Raw genomic sequence first — 27,081 nt, 5'->3', positions numbered from 1 at the left:
GTTTGATGCCTAATTATGTTAGAAACATTACGTTCTTTCTATTAAAGAGAAAGCCCAAAATCGTTATATAAATTCAAAGAATTGGTCGACACTACTTGGGGTTTATACACAAGTATTGTGTTAAACACTTATAAAGCATTTCCTCCCCCATGTCTCACTCATAGCCACACATCCTGGGTTAGTGCGAGTAATTACTTCTACAAGCGGCTACTTATTACAAAACGCCATGGTGTGCACCTCGCTTTTCGTATCACCGCACTTAGTCCCACATCTTTATTATACGCAAGATTAACATTTCGGCGCAATACTCGCCATATGAATAAGCTTCGAAAATGGTAGAAAGATGTGGATTGTGTAGAATATGTGTAGATTGTTTACAAGATCGAATGCTTGTTGCTGAAGTAGTATTATTAGTCAGGATAGGATGTGCAGTGTTTGTTTTCAAGTTTTATTTAGTGATTACTGCAGGCTAAGTGATATAAAAATGTCTAGAGCACGGAAGTGGAGTTTGGAGTTTTGTGTCAAATTGAATTTGAATCCAATTGAACAGTCTAACTTTAACAATACTTGAACTCTTTGCACACAAAGTCAATATATAGCTTCTGATGTTGCAATATATTGCAGACAAAAAAGTACTGACAATAGTGGCTTAGATATGTTAACAAGAGCATTGGAAATCGAATCAAGATTTGATAGTGTGTCTATTGCTATATTAGCAAATGATACTGCTGAACGCGATAATCAAATGACTTCATCATCACGTCTGCAAATGTTAAAAATAGTTCAGGTGGAATTAGAAGTGTTTTTTTCTGGATGGAATGGACATTGTTGATACTAATTCTTGATATTGAGAGTGAATTCCTTAATAGCAATAGTATTTCAGTTAATAAAGAATGTATTACGCCAACGAACAAAAAAAAAAAAAAAAAAGGAAACGGAAACGTTTTAATTATTCTAGTGACTGTGGTGATGTTGACGGTCCTGACGACCTGTATTATGTAGTCAGTGACGATTTCTCCGATAAAAGCAAAGAGAATGAAGTGGACAAAGGTAATAAGTCGGAAGAAGGAGTAACAGTTTGTAAATATGGAAGGAAGAGGTAGAAAAATAAAATCAGCAGAAACGGAAAAGCAAACTGAAGGATTGTGAGAAAGATACATAGATTTTAAAGGGAAAGTAAAGAATGGGAAACGTATGCAATCAAGTTGTTGCATTGCGAAACACTGCCCTATCGGCTGTAATAAACTGCCAGAAGATGAGAGATTATCATTGTTCAACGAGTATTGGTCTCTAGGGGATCCTATAAAGCAGAGAAATTGGTAGTTGCATTGTATAAAAGGTGTACCAAGTAATAGGAGATGGATAGACGATATTACAACGCAACAAAAAGTTCAAAGATGTATTCTGTGATCTTTAGTGGCGCAAAGCTCAAATTTCTCAAGTTTTTACTCAACATTCTGAATATTTGCGAGAAACGTCCGATATACTCAGGATAACAAGTGTTCCATTGACACAGCTAAAATTGACGAAAGAGGGAACCAGACTGCTGTAAATAAAATAAAACCCCTGACAATTTGTGACTTGAAGTTGAGAATGATATTGAAAGTTTATCAGCACTTGCGTTACTTTATTGTAGAAATTCAACTACTTAGAAATATATCCCAGGAAAATTCAAATAACTTGAGAACTTACGGAACCCACAGGGAAAGATGCCAAGAAAATTGCGGTAGGTATGTTTCGAAAAAGTGTTCAAGAATATTTAGAGAAAAAATTACAATATTGGTATTCATGCGCCAAAGAAAGCAAGTGCACTCTGTGCTTAACTTTTGAACAGAAACCACAGAAACCACAAAATTGCTGCAGATGGTGTTAATTCTTCTTGTACATTAATATTTTTAACTATGAAGATTTTGAAAGGGTGATTAACGACACCTTAAATTTACCTTCACGTCATACGGCCAATTTTACAATTGAATTTCGGAACTGCACGCAAACAGCGATATCAATTTTACCCTTAATCTTCAAAACCTTCAACGAACTATAACCTCCATGTATTCCTTGTTACGACATGAAGAGAACTCATTTTCTGATAATTTTTTGGACTTCCATTTGACAACATTCCCTTGGATACTAATCTCCATAGCGGCCTTAATTATCTTATTGTTAATTGGAATTAGATTCTTTCTTTACTATCTACACAAGCGAATGGTCGCAAATAGTAGTTAATATCGCGAAACTACCTTCTATTGCAGTATGTATAACCTTCTTCCGATCGCTGCAACAGCAACCAAAGTCATTCTATTTTTTGTGTTCCTGTATATCTTATACAGATGAGGCAGGAATCAACCAGCATTGAGACTTAAACCTACCGTAATGATCTTTCCACCAATCCCGTTGAACTTAATTCATTCAGCATCTGCAGAGAAAATGCGAACTTCACATCTGTATACTACGGCCATTACCATCAGTGACCTAGTGTGCAAATATTAATTAAAAGCGTCAAAACTTCGACAGCCTCTCCTCTGAGGGAGATAGAGTACTGGAATTTAAGGATCTTGCTTAGGTTAGAGAACAAACTGTTCATTGCTTCAACTTTACTTTAGGTGACAGTGTAATACCCAGTGTTGCGTAAGTGACCAGTGCTTTTTATTTAATTTTGTGTTCAGTGCTATAGTGCTTCTTTTAAGTATATACTGCAATCTGCATCCAGATTCCCGTTAATCGATAAAAATATTGATGTGACTTATTTTTTATTTACGCCACGAAGGTGTAAGATTTTACGTGTCTTCAGACCATGTTGGATGCAACCATGTGTCTCTACAACACGTGATTGTAGTAAACACTCATCAGACGACAGTCGCGAAGAAGGATGTCATCCGCTATCGCCAACATTCGGTAGGTTACGCAGGGGCAAGCTGTCAGCAACATTTCTATATAAAAGAAGGTTGGACACACAGAAAATATCAATCTCCCCAGTTGATCAAACCACGAACTACTTAAGACGCCTAGTCCTTGAGAGGTACCTTTCATATATGCTCTAAGACACCTGGTCATTAAAGTCCTTTCTACTTCTCTAAGACGCTCGGTCATTGAGAGGCACCTAAACATCAAATTCCCTAAGACACACGATTATTGAGAATTCCAATTTTCCTTTCTAAGACGCCAGGTCACTCACAAAATTCTCCAAGACGCATGGTCATTGAGCTCGTCTAAACTTTACCAAGAAACATCCAAAGATTAGAGGAAATTTATACCATTTATATTATACTGTATTCAAGAGGATAACTTTTGTAATAAAAAAGTTATGGGAGGTCCGAACTCCCGTGTGTCATTCTATAGACCAGAAAACTTCACAGTATTTTTTCTGATAACATAATAATAACCGAAAGAAGCTAACGATTTTATATTTAGTTTCCACTGTAAGACTGTTACATTTGGAACTCTTAGATTCATAGAGTACTAAGATACTAAGTATTGGTGTTGCATTTTATAAATAGTTTCTCCTAAATGAATCTTACCTTGTGAAGTTTGTAGCAAATTGATTGTAAATAAATACTTTCTGATGAAAAGGTCTAGCTAAACCTTTCTTAGCTAGGCGAATTAAGTCTGTTTTATTCTTCGGAAATCGAACTCTATCATCCAATTCATAGGTGGGAATGACATATGCACAAAGTCCGTGACACAATGCACTCTTGAGGAACTTGTCCAATTGTATTGCAAGGCCAGTGGAAGGTATAATATCAACATCAGTTAGGAAGACAAAACGGGTCTGGCAATTCTTCCTTGCAAGGTTGCGCATATGGTTCTGGGGATAGGCAAGCTTCACACGAAATTTTACTGTCTCCGGACGTCTCTTCTGCAATAATAACTTCAAAGATGCTTCAGGTCTGGTGCAGTCAAGTTCCACCTTACTAGTTACGTCATCTGAAAGAAATATGAGTAAAAATGTGATAAGGAATAAGCGAAAAATACGGAAGTTTACGATGTTCAAAGTTTTAGAACACACTTTGCCTCCCAGTGGAAAAGAATTTTGTGGCTTAAGCTTTCATGTCTTTTTCCTTCAACATATTCAAATGGTTCAAAATTTTAATCTTATCTGTTTTGTTGACACCTCAATAGAAAAAAAAACTTCAGTTCCATCATAATGGTTTGGTATACTATACAGTGAATCTCGATGCTAGTTACTTACGTTTACATTCTAACCTGCAACCTGATAATTAGACCTACGAACTTAATTTTTATACTCTTGTAAATCTAATTTTTCCTAAATTATGTACCACTATGCTCTTTCCTAAATTAAACTTTATAATAAATTTTATTTCACTCACTTCTATTGTATATACTTTTTATTTCCCTCAATTTTTATTAATACATAGGGATTGAAAATTGATAGCAGAAAGCTATGAATAAAACAAGACAAAACAACATATTTCAAAATTGAAAAAGTAACGTATTTAACAGACACAAATAGAAAATGCAAGTAATTTTAAGTGCAATGCATGAAGCCAACTTCAAACATATTCTTCATTGGCATAGTCGACGACGGTATGAGCGAAGCTGTTAGTGGCTCAATGATAGAGCGCTTACTTCTTGTGTATAGGATCACTTCTAAAATCGCACTGCGCACCAAGTGGACAAACACGATGTGCGTGTGCTTTTTCGGGTTCTTCTGTTTCCATCTACTGTCTTCATTCCACCATTTCATTCATTCTCATCATCACATCCCCATTTCCCCATAATAGCGGGATGTTAAACTAGAAATTTCATTTTCATTTTATTTCCTCCAAAACGAAAACGTGCCGTTGGCGTTGGAGACCCGAGTTTGATTTCCGACATGAACTCATGTGGTTCGGATCCTACGTACAGCTGTACGTTTACATATTGTATAGTGTCGCTGTTGACAGAGAGCTAAATTCAAAATCAAATCAAATCGAAACCAAAAAGGGATAAAGTAAGTAAGTTCAATTTGAAGAATTAAACAATACTTGCACAATCCTACCAAACGGTAGTCTAAAAATCATTGAGACTTTAGCGCATGATATAGCGTTAGTGTCCCAAATCGCATATGGTGTAGGCAGAAAAATGACAGAGGAATATCGAAGAAACTGATGCATAAGTAGTTTCACAATATTATTTTGAAATATCATCAAATATTATATTAATTTTAACCTCTTAGACAACCTATTATATCCACCTAAATGAAACCCTTCAAATTTGCTCGTAACGCTTCTGAAAGCATGTTTGGATTTTGCGCGTATGATCCCAAACACTGTACATGTGTCCAAAATTTGTCAGCAAGATGATGTTCACTCATATAGTCGTTAGTTTTCTTTTCTTTTTATTTTTTATTTATTTATTTATTTATTTTTTCACCGCACAACTAAAGTTTCTTGAATTTCTGGACTGTCAGAATAACCTATACCTGATTTCAATCAACATGTTCAGCTTCTAAAACTTGTCTGATTTTTTAATCTATGGTGTTAATCTGAAACTTAAGACATTCTTCTTAATTTCCAATTAGTTTCTTAACGTTTGTCGCAGCAATATTTTCCTCTCCTACCCACCTCTCGAATGTCTTGTGATTTTTTTTTTTTTTTAACCCGGATCGAAGTTTCTCAGCGAGTCATAACTGATACTGGAGGCAAGCTGGCCATTTTTTGTGCTTTTTAAAACTTTTTCCCTACAACAAAGGCTAAAACAAGGGTTTTTAAAGCTTTTTCCGACTTGCTGTTGTTTTCCTGAAAGCTAATTTAACCAATGGAATGTAAGGTTGAGCTACTTTAGAAACGGTTTAATCTCTTACGCGGGGAATAAGTGGGGAAAAAATGCCCAGCAGGTGAAATGCACTAGTCGAGGACCAACTCAGCTAAGGGGTTGGCAGCGCATTGAAAATATAGGGCATTATCAGATATAAGACAACTGACTTCTTTAAGCATAAATGTCACTTAATGTATAAAACGCAATGTTTAATATGACGTCTGAGTTGCACTGTTGCACAATTCTTTTCTGATCAGATGAAAATTTCTTTTAGCATAAATGTACTAAATGCATGAAACGGAATGTCTAATATGACGTCTGAGTTGCACTGTTGCACAATTCTTTTGTGCACAATTCAGATGAAAACTGTAAGATGTTCAAGTGAATGAAGCAGTATATTTACAAGCTTATGATTTTTAATGTCAGTAGTATCATCAGCGACCATTCGAACATCTTTTCCTTCATACTTCACTTTTATTTGATTACACAATCACATGTACATATTTGCATAAAGTATTTTCATTAGGAGCTGTTGTTACGATAGTATACAGACGTGTTCTAAGTATAGTTATTTTTAGTTTTTTTTTAAGTTGAAGGGCGATTTATCATTTTCCCCTTGCTTTCCCTATTTTTTTCTTCTAGTTTTATCTATGTTTCTTTGCACGGACATTGCGCCTATACGCACGTGCTTAGTGTGTTCGTTTACAAAAGCGGGCCATTTTTCTGCCACCAAAGAAAGTAAGAGTGCACTGTATCAGAGAAATATTAATTGACGTATGTAAGTGAATACATCTGTGACGGTCATAATTACTGTTTTTGCATTGTACATAGTTTCCTCATCCTCATTAATCTCTTCACCCACGCTTCCTGAATTCCAGTTCTAGTATTCTTTCTTGATAGGGGACTGATGTCTCATGTAGGCTTATTAACTATAACATCAGCAATAAAGAAAGTATGGTTTAATTTGCACTAATTTTAAAACATTATGTTAATTAAATAATAATAATAATAATACGGAGCGAGCTCAGGCTACTTGTTAGGATTCTTGCTTCGCAATTGGATAACACCGGGTTCGAATTCGGAGACCAGCCATCCTGACTGAGGATTTTCCAGGGTTGTTCCTCTGTTATACTGGGCAAATGCTAGGTTAGTACCTTGATCTAAGGTTGTGGAGACCGTCCTTCCATTCCTTTTCCAATGTTTTCATCTGTTGATTACTACAGTGTAAAGTAGTTGTATTATTACAGAGGATGTATCTGGTAGCTTATAGTAGCCCTATATACATCGAGCGAAGTAGCTCAAGTGGTAGAGCGTTGGCTTCGCATTCGGGAGGTCGTGGGTTCGATTCCCGCTGCCGACCATCCTGACTGGGGTTTTCCAGGGTTTCCCTCAGTTCTACCAGGCAAATGCCGGGATGGTACCTACTAAAACAGGCCCTGGCCGATGCCTTCCCAAATCCTTTCCATTGTTGTTGTTAGATATCCAGTGTAAAATGGCCTCTGAGCTGTATCTGGTGGTTGTTAAATAAATAAATAAATAAAATAAACAATAATGACGTAATATATCTTCACGAAACGTGTGAGTTAATTTAACTACAGCCTTACAGTCCCAACAGATAGCTAAAGTTTTAATATCAATTTCCTGACTTTTAAATACTATTTTCATATTGTTTCAGCTTTCAATTTTCTCATGTATGTTTCCACCGAGAATCGAACCTGAGATCACATGAACAAATGCGAATATGTTAAATATTTTTGAACACTTTAATATACAAAACACAAAACGCTTCAATGATACGATGCATTGATGTGTTGTGGTTACGTCCTGCAATGTATGATTAAAGAAACCTGAAGAAAAAATAACAGAAATTTCTTTCATATTTACTTCTTTAACAAACTCCCGACCTCAGAAGGGCAAGCCATTAGTTAGGTAATAAAGCCGTACAACTAACACAACCATATCGCTCTCCTGAAATTCTCGTGCGTATGTTTAAAAATCTACTGTTGTTCCACGCCAACCAGTCTATATTTTTTGTTGTATATACCTTCAAAGTGATAGATATTCATGATTACATTTGTTGATGGTTGGATTACAGTGGGTCAGAAACTACTATTAATAAAGAGTTTGTTTTGTCTAGTATTCCTGCGATTAGAAGGGCCTTATATAAAAGATAATTCATTTGTAAATGAGAAGAGAAGAAAGTTTATTTTCTAAGAATAAAATAAATATTTTCAATGTGAAGCTAACATTAAGTTTCGAAGAGGAGCTAAGCAGAAGAATTTGTTACCATTTACATCAGTTTTCAGACAGTCCACTATACTCTGAAATGGGAAGAAATGAAACTTGGAAACATTTTACTAAAGAGACTTCGACAGAAAGTGCAACATGTAAATATTGCAAGGTTAAAATAAAATAAAGAACAAAGGTAGCACAAACGTGTTATGGAAATATTTAAAAGCACAGCAACCTACTATATCAGTGAATCCGAAAAAAGTTTTAACGAATTTTAGATATTCAATTTTATCATCACAATTTCAGATGTAGGTTTGGATACGAATAAAGATCTGAGATTCGAATTTCGGATCCAGATCCGAGATCCGAATTTCGGATCCAGATCCGAGATCCGGACACAGATCCGAAATCCGAATTTCGGATCCAGATCCGAGATCTGGACCCAGATCCAAGATCCGAATTTTGGATCCGGATCCGAGATCCGGATCTGAGATTCGGATCCGAGATCCAGATCTAGGTCCGAATCCGGCAAATCTAGGTCCGAAAATTTTTGGCAATCCCTAATTTGAACACGTCTGTACATTAGTATAAAATTTTTGGATCACTTCATTACTAAAAACAGGAAGGACACTTGCTGCAGCCAATTCCGGTATCATATTCCTGATCTCTTATTTGAATTTCTTGCCCTTCATCACTTGAGGAAGAGTGCTGGTTGCTTTCTGCTTCACAGTCATCATATATAATTTTCCTTTTATGGTATTTTAAAAGAGAAATGTAGTTTCACAGTGGACTTCTTCTCATGTTTGATGAAGAGTACAAAATAGATTACCTCTCTATAATTTGAAATCATTTTGGAAATAATCTGTCTTTGATTTGCACATACTCTTGTTTTCGACATTTTAAAAAAATCCAGTTTTGCTTGCTTTGGAATAGACCCTGAAAAGGATATAAGGAAACCTTTCTGAGCTGAAGGTGCGAAGAGGAGAGAAGTTGAAAATCTCCATTATTACGCATAAAGATAACAGGCAGCTTATTTCCATCTTTTATTTAGTTTTATTCTATTCCAGCTTATTTTTAGAAACTTCACTTTGCATAATATATTTGAAAGGACATGCTGCGTGGTTTATACACATACTGTAGATGCAGTTCTGAAACAGAAACGGTTCAGGCGTTATTTTGTTAATTATGTTTATTATTCTCTTAAAATTAGTTGAGAGGTATTTAGTGGTCACGATCAAAATCATGGATAATATTTAGAGGTTGCACACTTTGATCAGTTTTCTAAAAGTAGGCAAAAATACGATTATTTTGTTAATTACTTTAATTTTAGAGCTAGATACCACAAACTTAAAATAATACTAAAACTAGGGATGGCAGTCCCACGAGAGGAGGGGGTGGCAGTGTTTTCATGTGACTCTAAGAATAGTTCTGTTTTCCTGTCTACACAATTATTTTCCCACTCCTATACAATTAAGTATTTAGATATGTATGTGTTTCAAGATTTTTACCTACCCGTACTGGCAAGAATTTTTGGTAGACAGGAAATTCTGGGGGGAAGGCATTTGATTATATTTGCTATATGGTTCTGGGTTTAATAGGGAGAAATCAGATTACAAGGCAGGAAAACATTCATTAAAATGGTTATAGTATTATGGCGGTGGGTTTGGGGAGAAGGGGGAAGCAGGAAAGTATAATAATGTTTGACTGAGTAACCATTTTAACGCTTTTTTTCTTTGTGTGAAATGAGGCAATTTTAATTATTTTACATTAAAAAAATCCCCCAAAATGTTAATGACGCCATTGGCGTCATGGTCGCCCAATGTAGGCATAATTGCTCAAGGAGATATTGTAAATTAAATGGGATAAAACAAAAGCTGTAATTGTACAGGATATTTTAATCGTTATATAAAAATGAAAAGGAGAGAAAACAAAGGAAAATAAGAATTAACTATTATGTATTAGAGTTGCTTAAATTTTGTATTGAAGGAGTCGGTTTAAATTTCGGTCACCTCTCGTTTGGTTCGAATTTATATTATCTTTGTGCAACAAGAGTTGTGACGACGTTTTACTTCAGATCATCGAGTGGGCGAGCTTGCCGGCTGCTCGGGCACTTGCAACCAAGCGACGGTACAGCGAAGGTGTCTGTGTTTGCGTTTGTTGATTTGAAAGGAAACGATTTGTCGAACGTAATTTCGCTTTTTTCCTGTTTTATACTAAATGGGAGAATTTACACGATTTTTAATCTAAGTATTGGCAGGGAAGTGTGATATAGTATTTAACGTTTCGTAATTTTTCTTTCTTGAAAGAATTTTGCGTGTGATCAAATGCATTGCGATTCTAGTGGGATAGGGAATTGTGGCAATTTAATATAATCTTTGTAGTAGAAGGGCTAAGTTAGAGTAGTTTCCCGAGTAAGATTTAATAGACTAATTTTTGCTTTTATAATTTTTCATGAGATGTAATTCTTTGCGTGTTTTCAGTAGAGATAATGCAGAAGATTATCAGGCAATCGAAATTTTCACTTTTTTTTCTTCTTACTGAGAAGAGATGTATCTGCGGAATTAAACACTAAGAGGGATATCTTCTGGAATAAGGTGAGTAACGCAAACAATATTTGTGTAGTTGTCCTGATATCGTGTTTACCTTGCATGACCCTCTTTTGGATAATTTCGGATCATTTCCTAAATCCTCTTTGACAGAGAGAAAGTAGATGTGACTTTTGACGAAACCCCATAATCAAGCTCAAATTCTGAGAAGGCACCCGTTAATTATTTTCTTATGATACGAAGCAATGCTTTATTCTTTTAAAAAATCCCATAGTTTGATAGTATTTGTTCTTATAGTTTGCTAATGAATTCTTTGCTTACTTTTAATATACTTTTTGCCTTTTGACTAGGTTTAACGCATATCTTGAGAACCTTGAGATTTAAAGAGTTGACAAATGTTTATTCTTGCAATATAATTGATTTGTGAGGAACTAGAAGTTACAGCTTTGGTAGGAAAATTACAGACTTTTGGATTTTGAACTCTAGATTGATCTTTGAGACTTTTGCTAAGGGGGAGTCAACTTCAAAATTGCTATTTTTGATATAGTATCATTATATTTGTGCAGGATTGTGAGTGAAATTATTATATATTGTTATTCTTGGGATTGTAAAATAATTTTTCTATAACAATTAGGATTTGTAATTACTTATTTACGAAGCTAAGCTTGTGACGTCATCATAATTTTTGAATGCGGCTAAGTTTCGAATTTGTATTTGCAATTGAATTGATTTTTATGCTGTGAATAATTGCTATTTATGAGGAGTGAAAGACTAATATATCCATAATTGTTGTTCTACAAACTGTGGACACCAGCTGGATACTTATATATACAATACTAGTTGTTGAATTATTTATTGTTAGTAAAAGTATATATTGAAATAGTTGAGCTGTTATTTATATATTATTATATTTAGTGTTTCATTTAGCCATTAGTTTAAGTAGTTTCAGCAAGCGCTGGATTATGAAATTCATTCTTTCCATTATTGTGGTACAAACGTAGTTTTCAGAGCTGCGCATTTGTTACCTCTTGTTCGTTTTCAGGAGGAATTCTGATCATATTCGTGCCTAGTTATTTGTGGTCTGTTTCTCTTTCGGGATCGAGAGAGATGGGGATGCTACAACTGCTATTAGTAGGCCTAAAACAACATGTCCTGAGTAGTTTCAAACCTTCAAGAACGGTGCTTTTGACATCGAAGACCGGCATGGCGGTTGAGGAGAGAAGGTTTCCTAATATGCCGAGTTGAGTTGAGTTAATTTTGAGTTTAACGTCCCGTTCAGCAGCGAGGCTATATGAGACGTGGACCTACTGATTAACGTTGAATCCGAACCACATGAGCTCCCGCCGGGAATCCTCAAATATGCAGAATTGGAATTACTTCTTGAAAACTCGAGTCAAACGCAAGAGCAATTGGCAGGATCATTCAACATTCAACATTCAAGAATGACTCAACAATCCATTTCAAAACGCCTCAAAGCCATGGAAATGGTTCAGAAACAGGGAAATTGGGGGCTGTAAGAGTTGAAGCCGAGAGATGTTGAACGGCACTTTTTTGTTTGGGACAGCTGCTTGAAAGACAAAGACGGAATTAATTTCTTTCATCGCGTTGCGACTAGGGAAGAAAAATGGGTTCATTATGATAACTCCAAGCGCAGAAAATCATTGGGACTTCTCCACCATACTTCCATGTTGACTGGCAAACCAATATTCTAAGGTACAAGGTCATTGACCGAATATTCACACCGAATATTCACAGCTCTGTATTTAGTGGGACCAGCTGGGCGTAGCGTATTGTGAGCTGCTAAAAGCGAAGGAAGCAATCACAGGCAATCTCTATCAAAAGTAATTAATGCGTTTAAGCCGAGCGTTGAAGTAAAAACGGCCACACAACAACGAGAGACAAGGTAAGTGATAGTGCAGTATAACAATGCTCGACCGCACATCGCAAAGTCGCTAAAAACATACTTGGAAACGTTGGAATGGGAAGTCTTACAGCACCTGCCGTGTTCTCCAGACATTGCCCGTTCTGTCTATCGCTTGTTTCAATCAACGTCACACTACCTGGCAGAGGAGCACTTACGTTCTTATGAAGAAGTAAAAGAATTGGATCGATATATGGCTCGCCTCAACGGATGAGCAGTTTTTCGATGTGACATTTGTATGCTGCGTGAAAGATAAAAGAAAGTACTGGCCAGCGATGGACAATAGTTTCAATCGTAAATGTATAAATGTAGAACCAGTTATTTACAATAAAGCCTCGACTGTCGAAAAAGGGACTGAAGTGAAGTTGTACATCTAATATATATATAACCATGGATTTTGTTACCCTTACTTGTAAAAAAATTCAAAATCAACCTAACTAATACGTTTTACCATGTGGTAGGTTTTTATGTAATTTACCGTTTAGATGAAGAAGAGTGCATGATCATATGAATCAACACACAGATTATTGTTTCTTTCATAAGACTCAAGTATATTTATGTCCTGTCCTCAAATTGGGCATAAGCACACTTGAGTCACCTTCATATTTGGAAATTTTCAAAAAGTAAAAATTGGTAATTGTTCTCTAAAGTTTATGTGTATACCAGGGGCACCATATAGGGGGAGAAGGGGCAGGAGGGGGGTAATCGTCCCTTCCAAGAGTTTGAGGAATGTATATACTTTAATCGATTGTCTACTAATATACTAATACAAAACGTGAAAGTCTTATGTCGGTGGTGCTCTTGCCCCCAAGGGAAGTCTCAAATGACGCTCCTGATGTATACCTTTGTCAATTTGGGTAGTCTGTCTTGTTGCCTTCTGAGTAAAAGATTTTAAATATTCAAATTTAGGATACTTGTGACTTAATTTATCTTCTAAGATGTGGTTTCAATACAACATATAATCATATGGACGGATACAAGGTTTCTTTTTCATTCATTAGATATAAGCTCCTGAGGCAACCATCTTGAAATTGTTTTGAGTGCTGTCTTTTCTTTGGCGAACGTAGTACACCCTTTGGTCATCAGATGTTTTTTTTCTAAACCACTGCCATTACTAGCGCTTCTTGTAGATGTCACTTCGAAACTTTGTGAAGGAAATCGAGATATTTACACAGAAATTCACACCTAGAGTAAAAGAGGTACAAGGAACAGTAATCTTTGCAAGGAACGGTGACATTTCAAATTATTTTCGTGACCTGGAAATATACACAAGTCTATCGTTGCAGATGGTGGCTATATAATGGGTTGCTAAATTGAATGTTTTTTTTTTCCGGCTGTTCAGAACAACTCATAAATTTATGCAAGAATGACATTCGTTACGATATATTCCTAAATAAATATCAGTTGCAACTATAGAACCAATGCATGGGAGATAAGAAACAGTGTTTGATGTAAATCAACAGAAAATGAAAATAAGTATATTTTTATAACTACAGATCCTGTTAGTGAGAAAAAATCAGTGAGAAAAACGTAATACCAGCAAAATAATTCACTAGAACCAGTTGTTTGCTCGACAAAAATAGTGTAGAGTATTGTGGTCTCCAATAGGGTAAAATACTCTTAAAAAGAGTATGGTTTGTATTGAACGTTAAGCTATAGGTCATGTCTCATATAGCCTCGCCGTTGAAGGGGTCGCTAAACTCTAATTAACCGAATTAAATCTTGCTTTTATGCGCTTTCTTCCTTACAATTCATGTGGTATAAGTGAAAGCTTAAACAAAATGAGTGTTTGAATTATAACCAATCTCGAATTTGTGGATACCCCGTATAAGTATTTTACATAAATTGGCCGGAAACGAGTAAATTTTTCAGGTCTCCTTCGGAGTTATATATTTATAATAATATTAACATAAAGGTTATATAGGTCAGGTTCCATTCTTTCTACAGTAGACTTAAGAAAAGGTTTAATTCAAAAAAATATCTATCTATTAAAATGCTACAAAAGTTATAAAAACGTTTTTTTTTTTTTTTTTTTTTTTGCCGTTTACCCGGTTAAAAAGTTTTGCCCTTTCTTCGGGGAAGTGATGCATAAACATTTTGGATTTCATAATATTGTAGTGGGTCTAAGTGATTTGTCTTTCTTCATTAAATATTAAATAATTCAAACATACAATCAACAGTAATATAAATCTAAGGAACTATAGATGAACAATGACAAAAATTGACATGTGCCGTAAACGAGTATATAAGTGAGAAGAACAACAATAATATATGTATTATCTGTCAGGAAAGTAAATGTACACCTGTTTTTTGAGTCTGGCATTCCTGCCTCCATCCATGGAGAGTATGAGAATTAAATCAATCAAATGTTTACTGAGGGACAAGAAGAAAAGTCTGATCTGAATAAGACATTGCAGAGGGGCACAAGCTGTGAATACGAATAGTGCATAATGTAAATAAAGGGCGACACCGAAAGAGAAAGCCAGAAACAGCTGCTAAACGGAGAAAATAGAGTAAAAATTGTCGAAGTGGGAACATAAAATACAAATACAACAAATATGCCAACAGCTAAGCATTTAGCAAGCAACGATCTTGGTGTAGTGGTTAAGACGCTAGATTACCAATCCAAAGAACGGCGGTTCGAATCTGCTCCAAGTAGTATATTTTTTAATAATGCATACAGCACATGAAAGGTGGTGAAAGAGAGCGTATTACCCGTTCAATATGTTGTGAAAACGAGTTAAAAATTTCGGTGTAATTTATTAGAGAAGTGAGACATTGAAAATGAGGAAGCAAGTATATTAATCAGGGGTTGTATCAGAGGGTGGTGACCGGAAAAAATGAAAATTTTCCCGAATTTCGCCCATGTGAGTCTCTACGATAAGCAAATTTCTTCAGAAATGTGCCTATTGCAGAGAGAGAGAGAGAGAGAGAGTTGCTGAGAGTGTGCTGTATTTCCGGAAATGAGTGTGCTGCTTCCATTCAAATCAACGAGATGACAAATAGACGCTTATATAATAAGAATGCCGAATACAAACATCCATAATACAGCAAAGTAATAACTGCAAGCGTTATCACCTAAGGTTCCAAGATCCGAACAACATATTACTAATATCCCGAATGCCAAAATATTGTGACTTACACAACTCCCCTCTCCCCAAATGTGTCCTGTGAAAACAATCACAAGTTTTGGGATGAGGGACCATATTGAGACTACAATATTAAACTATATAAGTAGACATTTAGCAGATTCGTATTCAGTTATTTTTTTCCACAACCAGTTTTATTGATATTCAAGACAGCAAAAGCACTATATTTGTTAACGACAAAGCGAAGTTATTGCAACACTGCGTTACACAGTGAGTCATGCATATTACAGTCGTGAGTTTTCCTATGCAGAGGCTAGCCACCGAGGCACGCTGAATAACGCCTGAAGGAAGCAGCGAGGACAGATAGCGATACAGTGAACGGAATAAGCAATGCATTACAGACATTTCAAGAGAAAAAAGAAAGATCCGCCTTTCCACACTTCATGCTGTAGTTTTAACTTCCATTTCCCCGTCATAGTTACATGTCTACGCTATTATACAGTTCCATTACACTTAATCCAGGGCCTTCAATCAACTTTGTTCTACGAAGGAAAACGTAGAACACTACACTTATAGATATACCATACATAGACAGTTAAATAGATATACCATACATAGACAGTTAAGTAGTAATAGATTAATTCAATTAACCACACATAATATCGATTGTCTAAATATACACTAGTTTCAAACAATTAGACACATAACAAACATTCACAACACCATTATAACCTAATATATCTTAAATGGTAGAATGAAAACCGTAGACTGACCGCGAAATAAAAACCGTAGGAAATAAAATGATTTTTTAAAAAAAGAAATTACAATTATGAACACAAGTTAGTGAAGGAAACAATGATAGTCAATGAAAGGAAGATGATCCGAGGTTGGATTTCGAGAAATAACTTGATAATGAGATGAAAACAGAATTTTATAAAAGGAACGGTTATGATGCGCTAGACACAACATAGTTTATAGTAAGGTCAGGATATACTTATCATAGTCTAAATTCAGGCAGCCCCCCATTTTTCACCTTCTAGATCCGCCACTGGTTTCGTCATCTCGTGTTTCCGAAACGAGACAAATTGTTATCTAGTCTCCTTTCGTCTAATTTTCTTTCGTAAACCTCATAATAATAGAAGTAAAATTGGAAGCCATGCGGTTTCGAAATGTAACGAAGTTTACAAGTTAGAATTGATAATCGGACAAGAGAGTGCTATGGAATGCTTTCAAGACATTTAAAACGCGACGAGTCCAGACAAGGACCTGTCACGTCTCGTCTAGGAAAACGAGACGAGACAGACGCTTTGTCTCGTCTCGTCTGAGATTTAACAAAACCTGTATTGTCTCGCCCATGCTGGATTGGAAGCCTCTCACCAGGGATGAAGTAGATCGTGGGCTGTGGGTCAACAAGACGTGACTCACTGCAACCCACCATCCGCTGTAACCCACCATAACCTACATACCAACTACGACCCACCGACACACTCTGCCTAGTGTATTGTATATAGCATCCTCTGAAAAGTGGTCAATTTTTTTAAAGTTTACTTTTAGGGTCTCCATTTTCTTCTTCTTCTTCTTTTGCATTTCTTTATATTTACTTAACTGAGATCAGTATATCTAAGATGGACAAGACAGAATTTGTTAAATGAACTATCTTTCGCGAGGTAGTAGTGCACATTTAAACTGGGAGAGCGCAATAAATAGAAATAGCTTAGTAAAAGCGTCTCAAAGTTTCGACTCGCCGTATATGTGGTACGACGCCTAAAATTATCAAGTGGCGGTGTGGCAGAGTGTGGAGTATTCACGACTCTCGTGTAAAGGGTCCAGCGTTCGATTCCCGCTCAAGTCAAGTTGTTTTTGCTTTTTACCAGTAAAGTAGTCATTTATAACTGCAAGCAAAATATTAATTCACTATATGTTCATATATTCTAAACGATAGGAATTTTCAAATCAGTTGTAAAACCTTTCAATGTTTTATGTGAACTAGATACAAAATATAACCTATTTTATAAATATATTGATATCACTAGCTGTATTACGGTTACCACAGTCGTTGTGTCCGAAGTGTCGTGTCTATATCTGTGGACAGTGTGCGAATTGCAAGGGGGATGAGGGGGAAATCCGCTAGGGAATACTGGATGTATGTTATAGCCAAAGGGGATTTCCGAATAATCCCCCTTGCAATTTGCACTCTGTCCACAGATATAGACACGAATCGTCAAGAAATTTTTCATTTAACGACTTTACGAAATAGGTTATATTTGTATCTCGTTCACATGAAACACTGAAAAGTTTTACAACTCATTTAAAAATTCCTATTGTTTCATGCATTATAAACATATGGTGAATTAATATTTTACTTGTAGTTATAAATGACTACTTTATTGGTAAAAGCAAAAACAAATTGACTCAGGCGGGACTCAAACTCACGATTCTTTACGCGCGAATCGTGAATGCTCCACATTCTGCCACACCGTCACTTAGGAAATTTAGGCGTCGTATCATATATACGGCGAGTCGAAACTTTAAGACTCATATTCTAGACTATTTCAGGTTATTGCGCTCTCCCAGTTTGTAATATTAACACTTAAAATATGCACTACTACCTCGCGAAAGTTCATTTAACAAAGTCTGCTTTTCTTTGTAAGATATAGTCATCTCAGGTGAGTAAATAGAAAAAAATACCAAAAAAAGAAAAAAAGAAAATAGAGACCCTAAAAGTAAAATATAGACATATTCAGCACTGTTCAGAGGATGTTATATACAATGCACTAAGCAGAGTGTGTCGGTGGGTCGTAGTGTGTCTGTAGGTTATGGTGGGTCACGGTGGGTGGTGGATTGCAGTGGGTCGCATCCTGTTGACCCACGACCCACTAACCGACTTACATATCTTTACCCACATGTCTCACTTGAAGCAAAACCCACTTCAATTCTGGTGAGACGTTTTTAATTCAGCATGGGAGAGACAATATAGGCTTTGTTAAATCCGAGACGAGACAAGACAAAGCGTCTGTCTTGTCTCGTTTTCCGACACGAGACGTGACATGTCCTTATCTGGACTCATCGCGTTTTAAATGTCTCGAAAGCATTCCATAGCCCTCTCTTGTCCGATTATAAATTCTAACTAGTAAACTTCGTTACATTTCGAAATCGCATGGCTTCCAATTTTACTTCTATTATTATGAGGTTTACCAAAGAAAATTAGAGGAAAGGAGACGAGATAAGAAATTGTCTCGTTTCTGAAACACAAGATGACACTGGGATAGCCACGAGACGAGAAACAGGATCGTCTCGCATCGCTAAAATGAGATAATTTAACATGAGGAGAAGAAACAGGCAATCATGTTGAGTCTAGTGCATCGCAATAATTTCTTTTCTAAAGTTCTGTTTTCATTTCATTATCAAATTATTTCTCGACGTCCGACATCGGATCATGTTTCACTGTCGGTCACGGTTCCGGAACTTTAGGTGATAATGCTTAAAATTATCACTCTGATGTTTTATAGTTGTTTGTATTCCGCATTCTCATTGTGTAACCGTATATTTGTCAACTCGTTGATTTGAATGAAAGCACCTCACTCTCAGTTCCGGGAACATCTCTCTCTTTCTCTTTCTCTTTCCGTTTCAGAAGTGATGATAGACAAAAGGGCAAAATTGCATAGAAATTTTGCGGCATTTCTGGCAAGATGCTCTCTGCAATAGGCACATTTATGAAGAAATTTGCCTATCGTAAAGACTCAAATGTGCGAAATTCTGGAAAATTTGCAGTTTTTGAGATTACCACCCTCTGATACATACCCCTGATTAAATATACCAGCTTCCTCGTTTTCATTGTTTTACTTCTCCAATAAATTTCACTGAAATTTTAAAGTCTTTTCCTCCTAACGTATTAAACGGATAATACGTTCTCTTTCACCACCTCTCATGTGCTCTACGCAATATTTTTAAAACCTAAAAAATATATACTCCTTGGAGCAATTCGAACCGCCGTCCTTTGTATTTGTAATCTAGCGCCTTAACCACTACACGAAGATCGTTGCTTGGTAAACATTTAGTTGTTGGAATATATGTTCGCATTTGTATTTTATGTTCCCACTTCGACAATTTCTACTTTCTGTTTCTCCGTTTTCTCTGTATTGATTTAATTCTCATATTCTAGATGGTTAGAACGCAGGAATGTAGTAGCTAAGACGCTAGATTGAAAGTACAAAGAACCTAAGTTCGAATCCACTACAGGTAGAATAATTTTTTAATAATGCATACAGCACGTGAGAGGTGGTAAAAGAGAGCGTATTACCCATTTGAGATGTTAAGTGAATACTTCGTAAAAATTCCACTGACATTTATTAGAGAAGTGATACAATGAAAATGAGGAAGCAAGTATATCTAATCAGGGGTATGAATCAGAGGGCGGTGATCGATAAAACGAAAATTTCGAATTTCACACATGTGAGTCTCTACAATACGCAAACTTCTTCAAAAATGTGCCTATTATAGAGACCATCATATTCTACCGATTGCGCTAACCAAAGTTAGTTTAAGAATAACAAATGGTGTAGTATTTTTTCCTTAGAACGATAAATTAAAAATTGCATACTGGAGATGAACGAAGTGTTCCGAATGTCCTAGTAATTTCCTTGCCCTTTCCCAATTAACATGCGTAAATCGTCTCTATCATAATACAAGTGTTTGCGTCCAGTTTCTTAAGGATTGCTCATTTAGTATGAGAAGTCACTCTTTCATTCTTCACTATTGCTTTGAAAATAAAATAACGTGAAAAGGATTTGAAGCTATATTGATTAGCTGTATTACTCACAAGTCAAGCACTTCACCCCTACGTTATCTTCTCATGCACAATCATAAGCTAAATATTGCTAAGTTCAGCCCTGATGTTTGGAACGAACCGGTAATGTTCCTGTAATGATATTTACACGAAAGTGTATGCCGAAGTTAATTTATTCGATGATCTGGAGACAATTTAGTGCCCATTAATAAACTAAATAACATACAATGGAGTAAAATTACAGATATGATATCGTATTATACTGTAATTTCGCCGTGCAAGTTCAATAGTATAATAATAATAATAATAATAATAATAATAATAATTATTATTATTATTATTATTCATCGGTCCTGCGCGGAAAGTGAGAATTAAATCAATCACATGTGTAGTCAAGGTAAGGAGAAAAGCCTAAACTGAATAAGACATTGAAGCGGGTCACAAGCTAAGAATAAGAGTAGTGCATGGTGTAAATAAAGGACGACACCGACAGAGAAATCCAGAAACAGCAGGTAAACGGAGAAAAAAGAGTAGAAATTGTTGAAGTTGAAACAGAAAATACAAATACGAATAGGGATGAGCACGAGTCGAGCTAAAATTCGACTCGACTCGTGTTCAATTCGAGTCGAGTCAAAGGTAATTTTCTTGAGTTGAGTTCCGAGCCAAGTCGCTGTTTTCGAGGTCGCGTTTCGAGTTGAGTCGAGTTTGACAGTGGCTCGCTCGCTCGTTCAGCTCGTTTTAACTCGTTTTGAAATAATGGCCTGATTAGACTTGAAAGCAAAAGCCATGGGAAATGTAAGCCGTAATGTTGAATACTTTTAGTGTTGCTAACGACAGCGGTTCATCTCGTCTCGTAATTTTAGTGCATCTCGTGGTGCAATTTTAGTGTATCTCGTCTCGTCTAGATAACCAGAGGACAAGAGTTTTTTTTTATTATTACGAGACAGCCTCAAATGTCGTAACCACCAATATAAGTATATACTTATTACGGTACAGCATAGCGCTGCCCGGTACACACCATCCTCAACCGGCCACCGCAGAGAACTCTCTACTTTTCACCCTCAAATAATATAGCATTGCACTATTTTATTTGTGGGTTCAGAAAGTTCGTCCCCATGACAATCGTTTAAGGAAGGCGCGACACACCTCACCGTAATGGTCCAGATTCGGACGGAATCACCTGGGCGAAGACCTAAGGCGTGTTATGAAAAATAGATGAGAACATCACCCACTTTCATACATTGCTTACAAGTGACGTAACAACCATATTCTTACTTCGTCATGCGATCTAGAAAAGGAGAAAACAAACAAATCTAAACATTAGAGTGCCATTTATTCAATAGTTAAACATACCTGTAACATATTGAGTATTTTGGATATATTGCCCCAATTACGTAGCAAGTTCGTAGATACGTTTTGAAATCGTTCACAAGAACAGTTTTAGTTCGTCGTGGCGCCTGTTATTGTGATCACATTTTAGTAGACACACTACGAATCCGAAATAATCTTCTTGTAGAAATTGTTCTTTCTTCCAATTTTAAGAGTTTACGAAACAGTCTTTCCTGGCTGACGTAATAACAGCATTATGTTGCAGCTACTGTTGGAGAAAATATGTTATTCAGACATTTTCACTTTAGTCGGTAATCATGAGTCCATTACCTTCAAGTGCACCTTGCGAAGTCCTTTGTTTCACTCGTAATCTCGATCACGCCCCCTAGTCGTTATAAAATATTACTTGGGGCTGATTTACTTTGACAACGACTTACGTAAAAACCATCAAAACATCCATATCAACAACAGTATTTTTACTGATTGTTTATACAGTTTTGCGAATATCGATGTTTCTTAAAAAAGTATATTAATATCTATATATTTTCAAAGTATATTGGGGTCTAGGCTTGACTTTGTTCTAGAATTTTTGTCAAGTCATTGTTTGCACACACACACTTACATCGAAAACTAACTATTGCGTTTCCAATCTCATTTCTTTCCTTTTCCTTTTCTTCTACCCTGTCTTTTAGCACCACCAGGCGGCAGCACGATCAATGAGAAACATATACCACACAAAGTGTACAAATTCAGATGAACGTCACATAATGCACTAACGCAGAATTTGCGTTTATACGAAAAATATTTTAAGCAAAATTTTGGTGCAGTTACACACTGTAGTTCTTACAATCAAGGCTGAGACCTGCACGGTCGAATTCTTGAGCCCAAACAGAAGACCAACACATGTAGTGATATCAACCGGCTCTTATCAACTGAGCGAACAGCTGGAGTCGGCTCGGTTGGGATGAGCCGTCGGCTCGGCCCAATTGACCCGATGGCTCGAGCTTTCTCGGTTGGGATGGGTCACCTACTCGGCTCATGTGAACCGGTTCGAGCCAGCTGAGTTGAAACTAGTACATCGGTACGGTTGGACTCACCTCAACTAAGCCGATGGCTTAAATCGGCTCGGTTGGGTGAGCTGTTGGTTCGGCTCACTTCTCGGTTCGGTTAGGTAGTGAATGAGCTATAAGCCGAGCCGCTGGATCCGTTGAGAAGCCTAAACCCGGTCACAGCTCTTTTGAACATGTTTTGAACATGAAGCCTATAACTTTTAACAATTTTTGGCTCGAGCACGAACTCTTGCCCCTTCGGAACTCAAACCCAGAACGTGACCGATGTCGTTGCCTCCTGAAGACTTCTCGACGACCGAGATCGACAGTGAATTAGCTTTTAGTATTCAGATTCAAACCGCATATCTTTTAAAGATTATACACGGTGTTGATATAATAATAATAATAATAATAATAATAATAATAATAATAATAATAATAATAATAATAATGGCATTAAAAGCACTAAACTTGCCCTAAAATTTGGCAAAACTTACTTAAAACTAGAGATTTCGGGGAAAGGGTTCCGTACCTTCAAAACACACCTCTGCAACTACCAAAATTTTGAAATAGAGCGTTCCACTGAAGTTTCCTGCAGAAAGTATTCTACTGTATGTTTTAAGGAAAATAATTGTAATAAAAATAACTGAATATCACGCAACAGTAAGGCATATAATATACTAATTTTTAGGATATGCAGAGATAAATATAAAAGCTTTGCTACAAAATTACCTACACAGACCATAATTCAATGAGCTCTGAAATACAATGTAACGCAATAGCCTGTGAGATTCAGTCTACAGAGTAATTGTTACTTAAAGAATGGGCATACACTATTTGGGGAATCGAGACAAGACGGGAAATATTTACGATACATTTCGTCTCATCTCGATGCTCATCTCCAAAGCGAGACGAAAATTTTGAGTTAGCCTTGTCCCGTCTCGAATGTAAAATGTTAATTCTCATGTTATTTTGTTTGTTTTAGAAACGAAATGAGAAATTCCTCTTCTCGTGGGCAACATTAAACCAAACCGAAATATTCTTTGCAAATGTCACGTTTCTGCTTGTAACGGTATGATCTGAGCGATAATTAGCTCCTGGCTTTTAATCTTATACGAGATAATAATAATTATTATTAGTTTATTATTATTACTGTTATTATTCCTGATGATTTGATGGTTCAAGTATTGAAACATCCGAGTATTCAAATATCTGAATATAATAAAACGTGTGTCATCGCCGATCAATCGTCATCAAAAATCCTAAAGTAAAAGAAATGTGACGTGGATTCCCACAAGCATCTTGGCCACTGAACCGCGATCGCTACGCGGTAAACGATTCGTCTTTAGTCTGGTTACGTTAGGTTTCTTTGCCCCGCTTGAAAACTTATATTATATTTATGTTATATTTCTTCGATTCAAAATATCTTTCGTATTTCTTTCATGATGTCGGCAAAGTTTACATTAATAACTTGAGTTGTTCTTAAACCGTTGGTTCCCAAGTTTGTTTTTTCTCCACACGAAACTACAGATATGACATTGAATTTTCGTACTCTCCATTTCTTTGAGAGCAGTCGCCATTACCTGGTCAAAGAGTTATTTCCGCCATGAATCATATTAACCAAAATAAATTCATTTTTCGGAACCGGAATTTTCACTTTCCGGATTTCGGAGAATTATGGAATTCATTTAAACTCCGGAATTCAGAAAAATTCCGGAACTCGGAAAGAAAATTCCGGAATTGAGAAAAACTCCGGATTACGAAAAATTCGGAATTTTTCGAATTCCGGAATGTTAACAAAATCAGAAATTTCTAAATTCCGGATTTTCCGAATTCCAGAATTATTCCAAATTGGAATTTTCCGAATTCCGGAATTTGTCCGGTTTTACTTTCGGGAGTCATAATTCCGGAATTGTCCATCCCTAGTTTATACACAACATTTCAGAACACTAAACAAGTAGCTGTCTACAAACAAACAAGTAATGCAAAGCATTTTGTATCCTGCAATACGTCATGTATTAAAATCCGACAGCAGTTTCGGTATCTAACCAGAAATTGCATGTGTCTAGCTACTAGAAGCTGAGGTATGAAGAATTGAATTGTGTCTTATTTTTGTATCTTATACAAGCCTGAAACCACTGAATGTCTAAACGACTTTCGTTAAATCCAAGTTGTAGTACTCACAGTTACATCCACTTGTGTCTATATGATCGTGTTACTATAGCTTACTATATGATAGCATAGTAAGTCTTTCTCTGCTCTCCCGTAAAGTTGTGATACGATCTACTACATGATACAGAACGAATTATCAATTTAACCAAGTTGTTGTATTACTACACATCTGTTTCCGCCTCTGTCAACTCTGGTCGATCTCGTTGATCACGACATATTTGCTTTTTTATACCCGTTTCTTTTCTTACTGAATTAACAGTAACTATTCTGAATTATACTAGTGCGCATACCTCGTAGATAAATATTTCTGATGCCAATAGTTTCCGTTTTGTCCAAGGAATGTTCTTTTTCTTATTCTCAGCATGACCCTTTTATTACATTATATAAAGAGCATGTAGGTCTAAATACCTCATGTATTACATAGAATGTAGGTTTAACTCTTCCGCTAAAGAAGGAACGTGTGATCATAGTATAAAACCCACAGAAGTGATAGCTGGCGATATAGTGCTCGAAATCCCTAACGACACACGGAGTGAGCGGTGCCCTCTCCGCTGGTCTATTGGCTAGCACGTGGTTTATGGTGTCCCGTGTTCGATTCCCGGCGGGAGAGCATTTATGATTTTTAACTGTCCTCGATATTTCTGTGTTCGTGTTTCTTCGTTATAAGTTATTAGAAAAAGCAAGTTAAACGAGTGAAGCAAGTAAAATTAGAAATAAGTAAGTTACTGAAACACGTTCGGTGAGTCAGTTTTTTAAAAAAGTAGACAAAGCACTGGCTTTTCGCGCCGTCCATGCGAGTTCGAATCTATCTCGGCATGATTTTTTATCCATTTGAGAGAAAGTATTGTTTCTTTTCGCTACAGGTAGTCACTCTTTTCGTATTTTTCGCCGTCCTTCACAGTTAAAGTAACTTGCTATTCTTATTCTTTCCACGAATGATGGATCTTCTCTTTTGTTTCATGTCAAACATGCACACGTAATGAAAAGACGCTAGTAATAATAATAATAATAATAATAATAATAATAATAATAATATGAAATATTACTAGCTAACTTGTGTGTGTATTTCGACAATATAATTTTATATTATTATGTGTAAATAATTAAGGCTGGCTAGCGCCCACCCTAATTTTTTTCGATGCGCCTTATGGGTCCACGGTGTCCAACGTTGGTCCCATCCCACTATCATATCCTGTTTTCTTGATATATGTTATCGACATTTTACCTAAAGAGGGCTCTGCCGTGGCCCCATGACTCCCCATGACAATGACTCTTCGTTCATTTTGCATTGAAATCGCTTATTTTTCTGAGTAATATGACTGCATACTGTTCAACGTTGCTCCCTTCACTATACAATTCCCCGTTCTCTCGAAATAAGTTGTTAATCTTTTGTTTGTAACGGAGATATGGCGTTACAATCATTACGTTTGAAGAAGAATTGAGGAAGATATTGCCTTGCCACAAACAACACTTTTAGTGATAGAGCGTTCACCTCTGGTGCTAGGGGTCTCGGGTTCAAACCCTGTTCCCGCCAAGTGAACTTTGTGGTGGACAAACACCGTGTGCGTGGGTTTTTCGGGCTTCTCCCATTTCTTCCCACTTTCTTCATTCCACCATTTCATTCATCTGTCTCATCATCACCGTCTCCTTTAGCCTAACCGGCATAATCGTGGGACGTAAAACTCAAAAATTTCATTTCATTTTCATTTACAAACAACAGCTCTTATTATTATTATTATTATTATTGTTTTATTTTCCACTAATGGTGCCTACGTTTATTTGCAATGCAATGTGTTACTAAAAAGCAAATCAAATAACACTCTTCGCCATTCACGCTCCCGAACTCGAAATACATGATTTACATTTCTCTTTGTTAGGGGAAAGCACATTTATTATATTATCCTTTCAAATAACACGTTTCACAAGTTACTTCACTTTCATCACTAACAATCATCTTGTTCCGATAGGAAAATATCCCCTCTCCTGCAAAAAAAAAAAAAAAAAGCCTGATCATAGCGAAAGGGTGTGAACGTTTTTTAGGCGATTAATCGGGTCCAATATTTCAATAAAAGAGGATAAGTTCCTGCACACAAATATTTCAGTAAAAGAGGAAAAGTTACCCAAACCTTTTGAATACCTATTCATGGGTAGCCAGACTATCGCATTACGTATCTACTGTCGTTTCTTGTACGCAACTATG

The 27,081-nt window shown here is 36.4% G+C and overlaps 1 protein-coding gene across 1 annotated transcript in view; it reads right to left on the bottom strand.

Moving 5' to 3' along the window:
- The window catches only part of LOC145670281 (beta-1,4-glucuronyltransferase 1), a 237,063-nt gene that overhangs the window by 35,982 nt on the left and 174,000 nt on the right, over window positions 1-27,081 (bottom strand). Inside the window, exon 3 of the mRNA XM_081738721.1 lies at window positions 3,519-3,924. Within this exon, the coding sequence (XP_081594847.1) occupies window positions 3,519-3,924 (406 nt within the window). The remainder of the gene's footprint in view (window positions 1-3,518; window positions 3,925-27,081) is intronic.

This window comes from Thermobia domestica, chromosome 14 (assembly GCF_964235325.1).
Source record: "Thermobia domestica chromosome 14, izTheDome1.hap1.1, whole genome shotgun sequence".
NCBI lineage: Eukaryota > Metazoa > Arthropoda > Insecta > Zygentoma > Lepismatidae > Thermobia > Thermobia domestica.
This window is presented reverse-complemented; position numbering and strand designations above follow the sequence as displayed.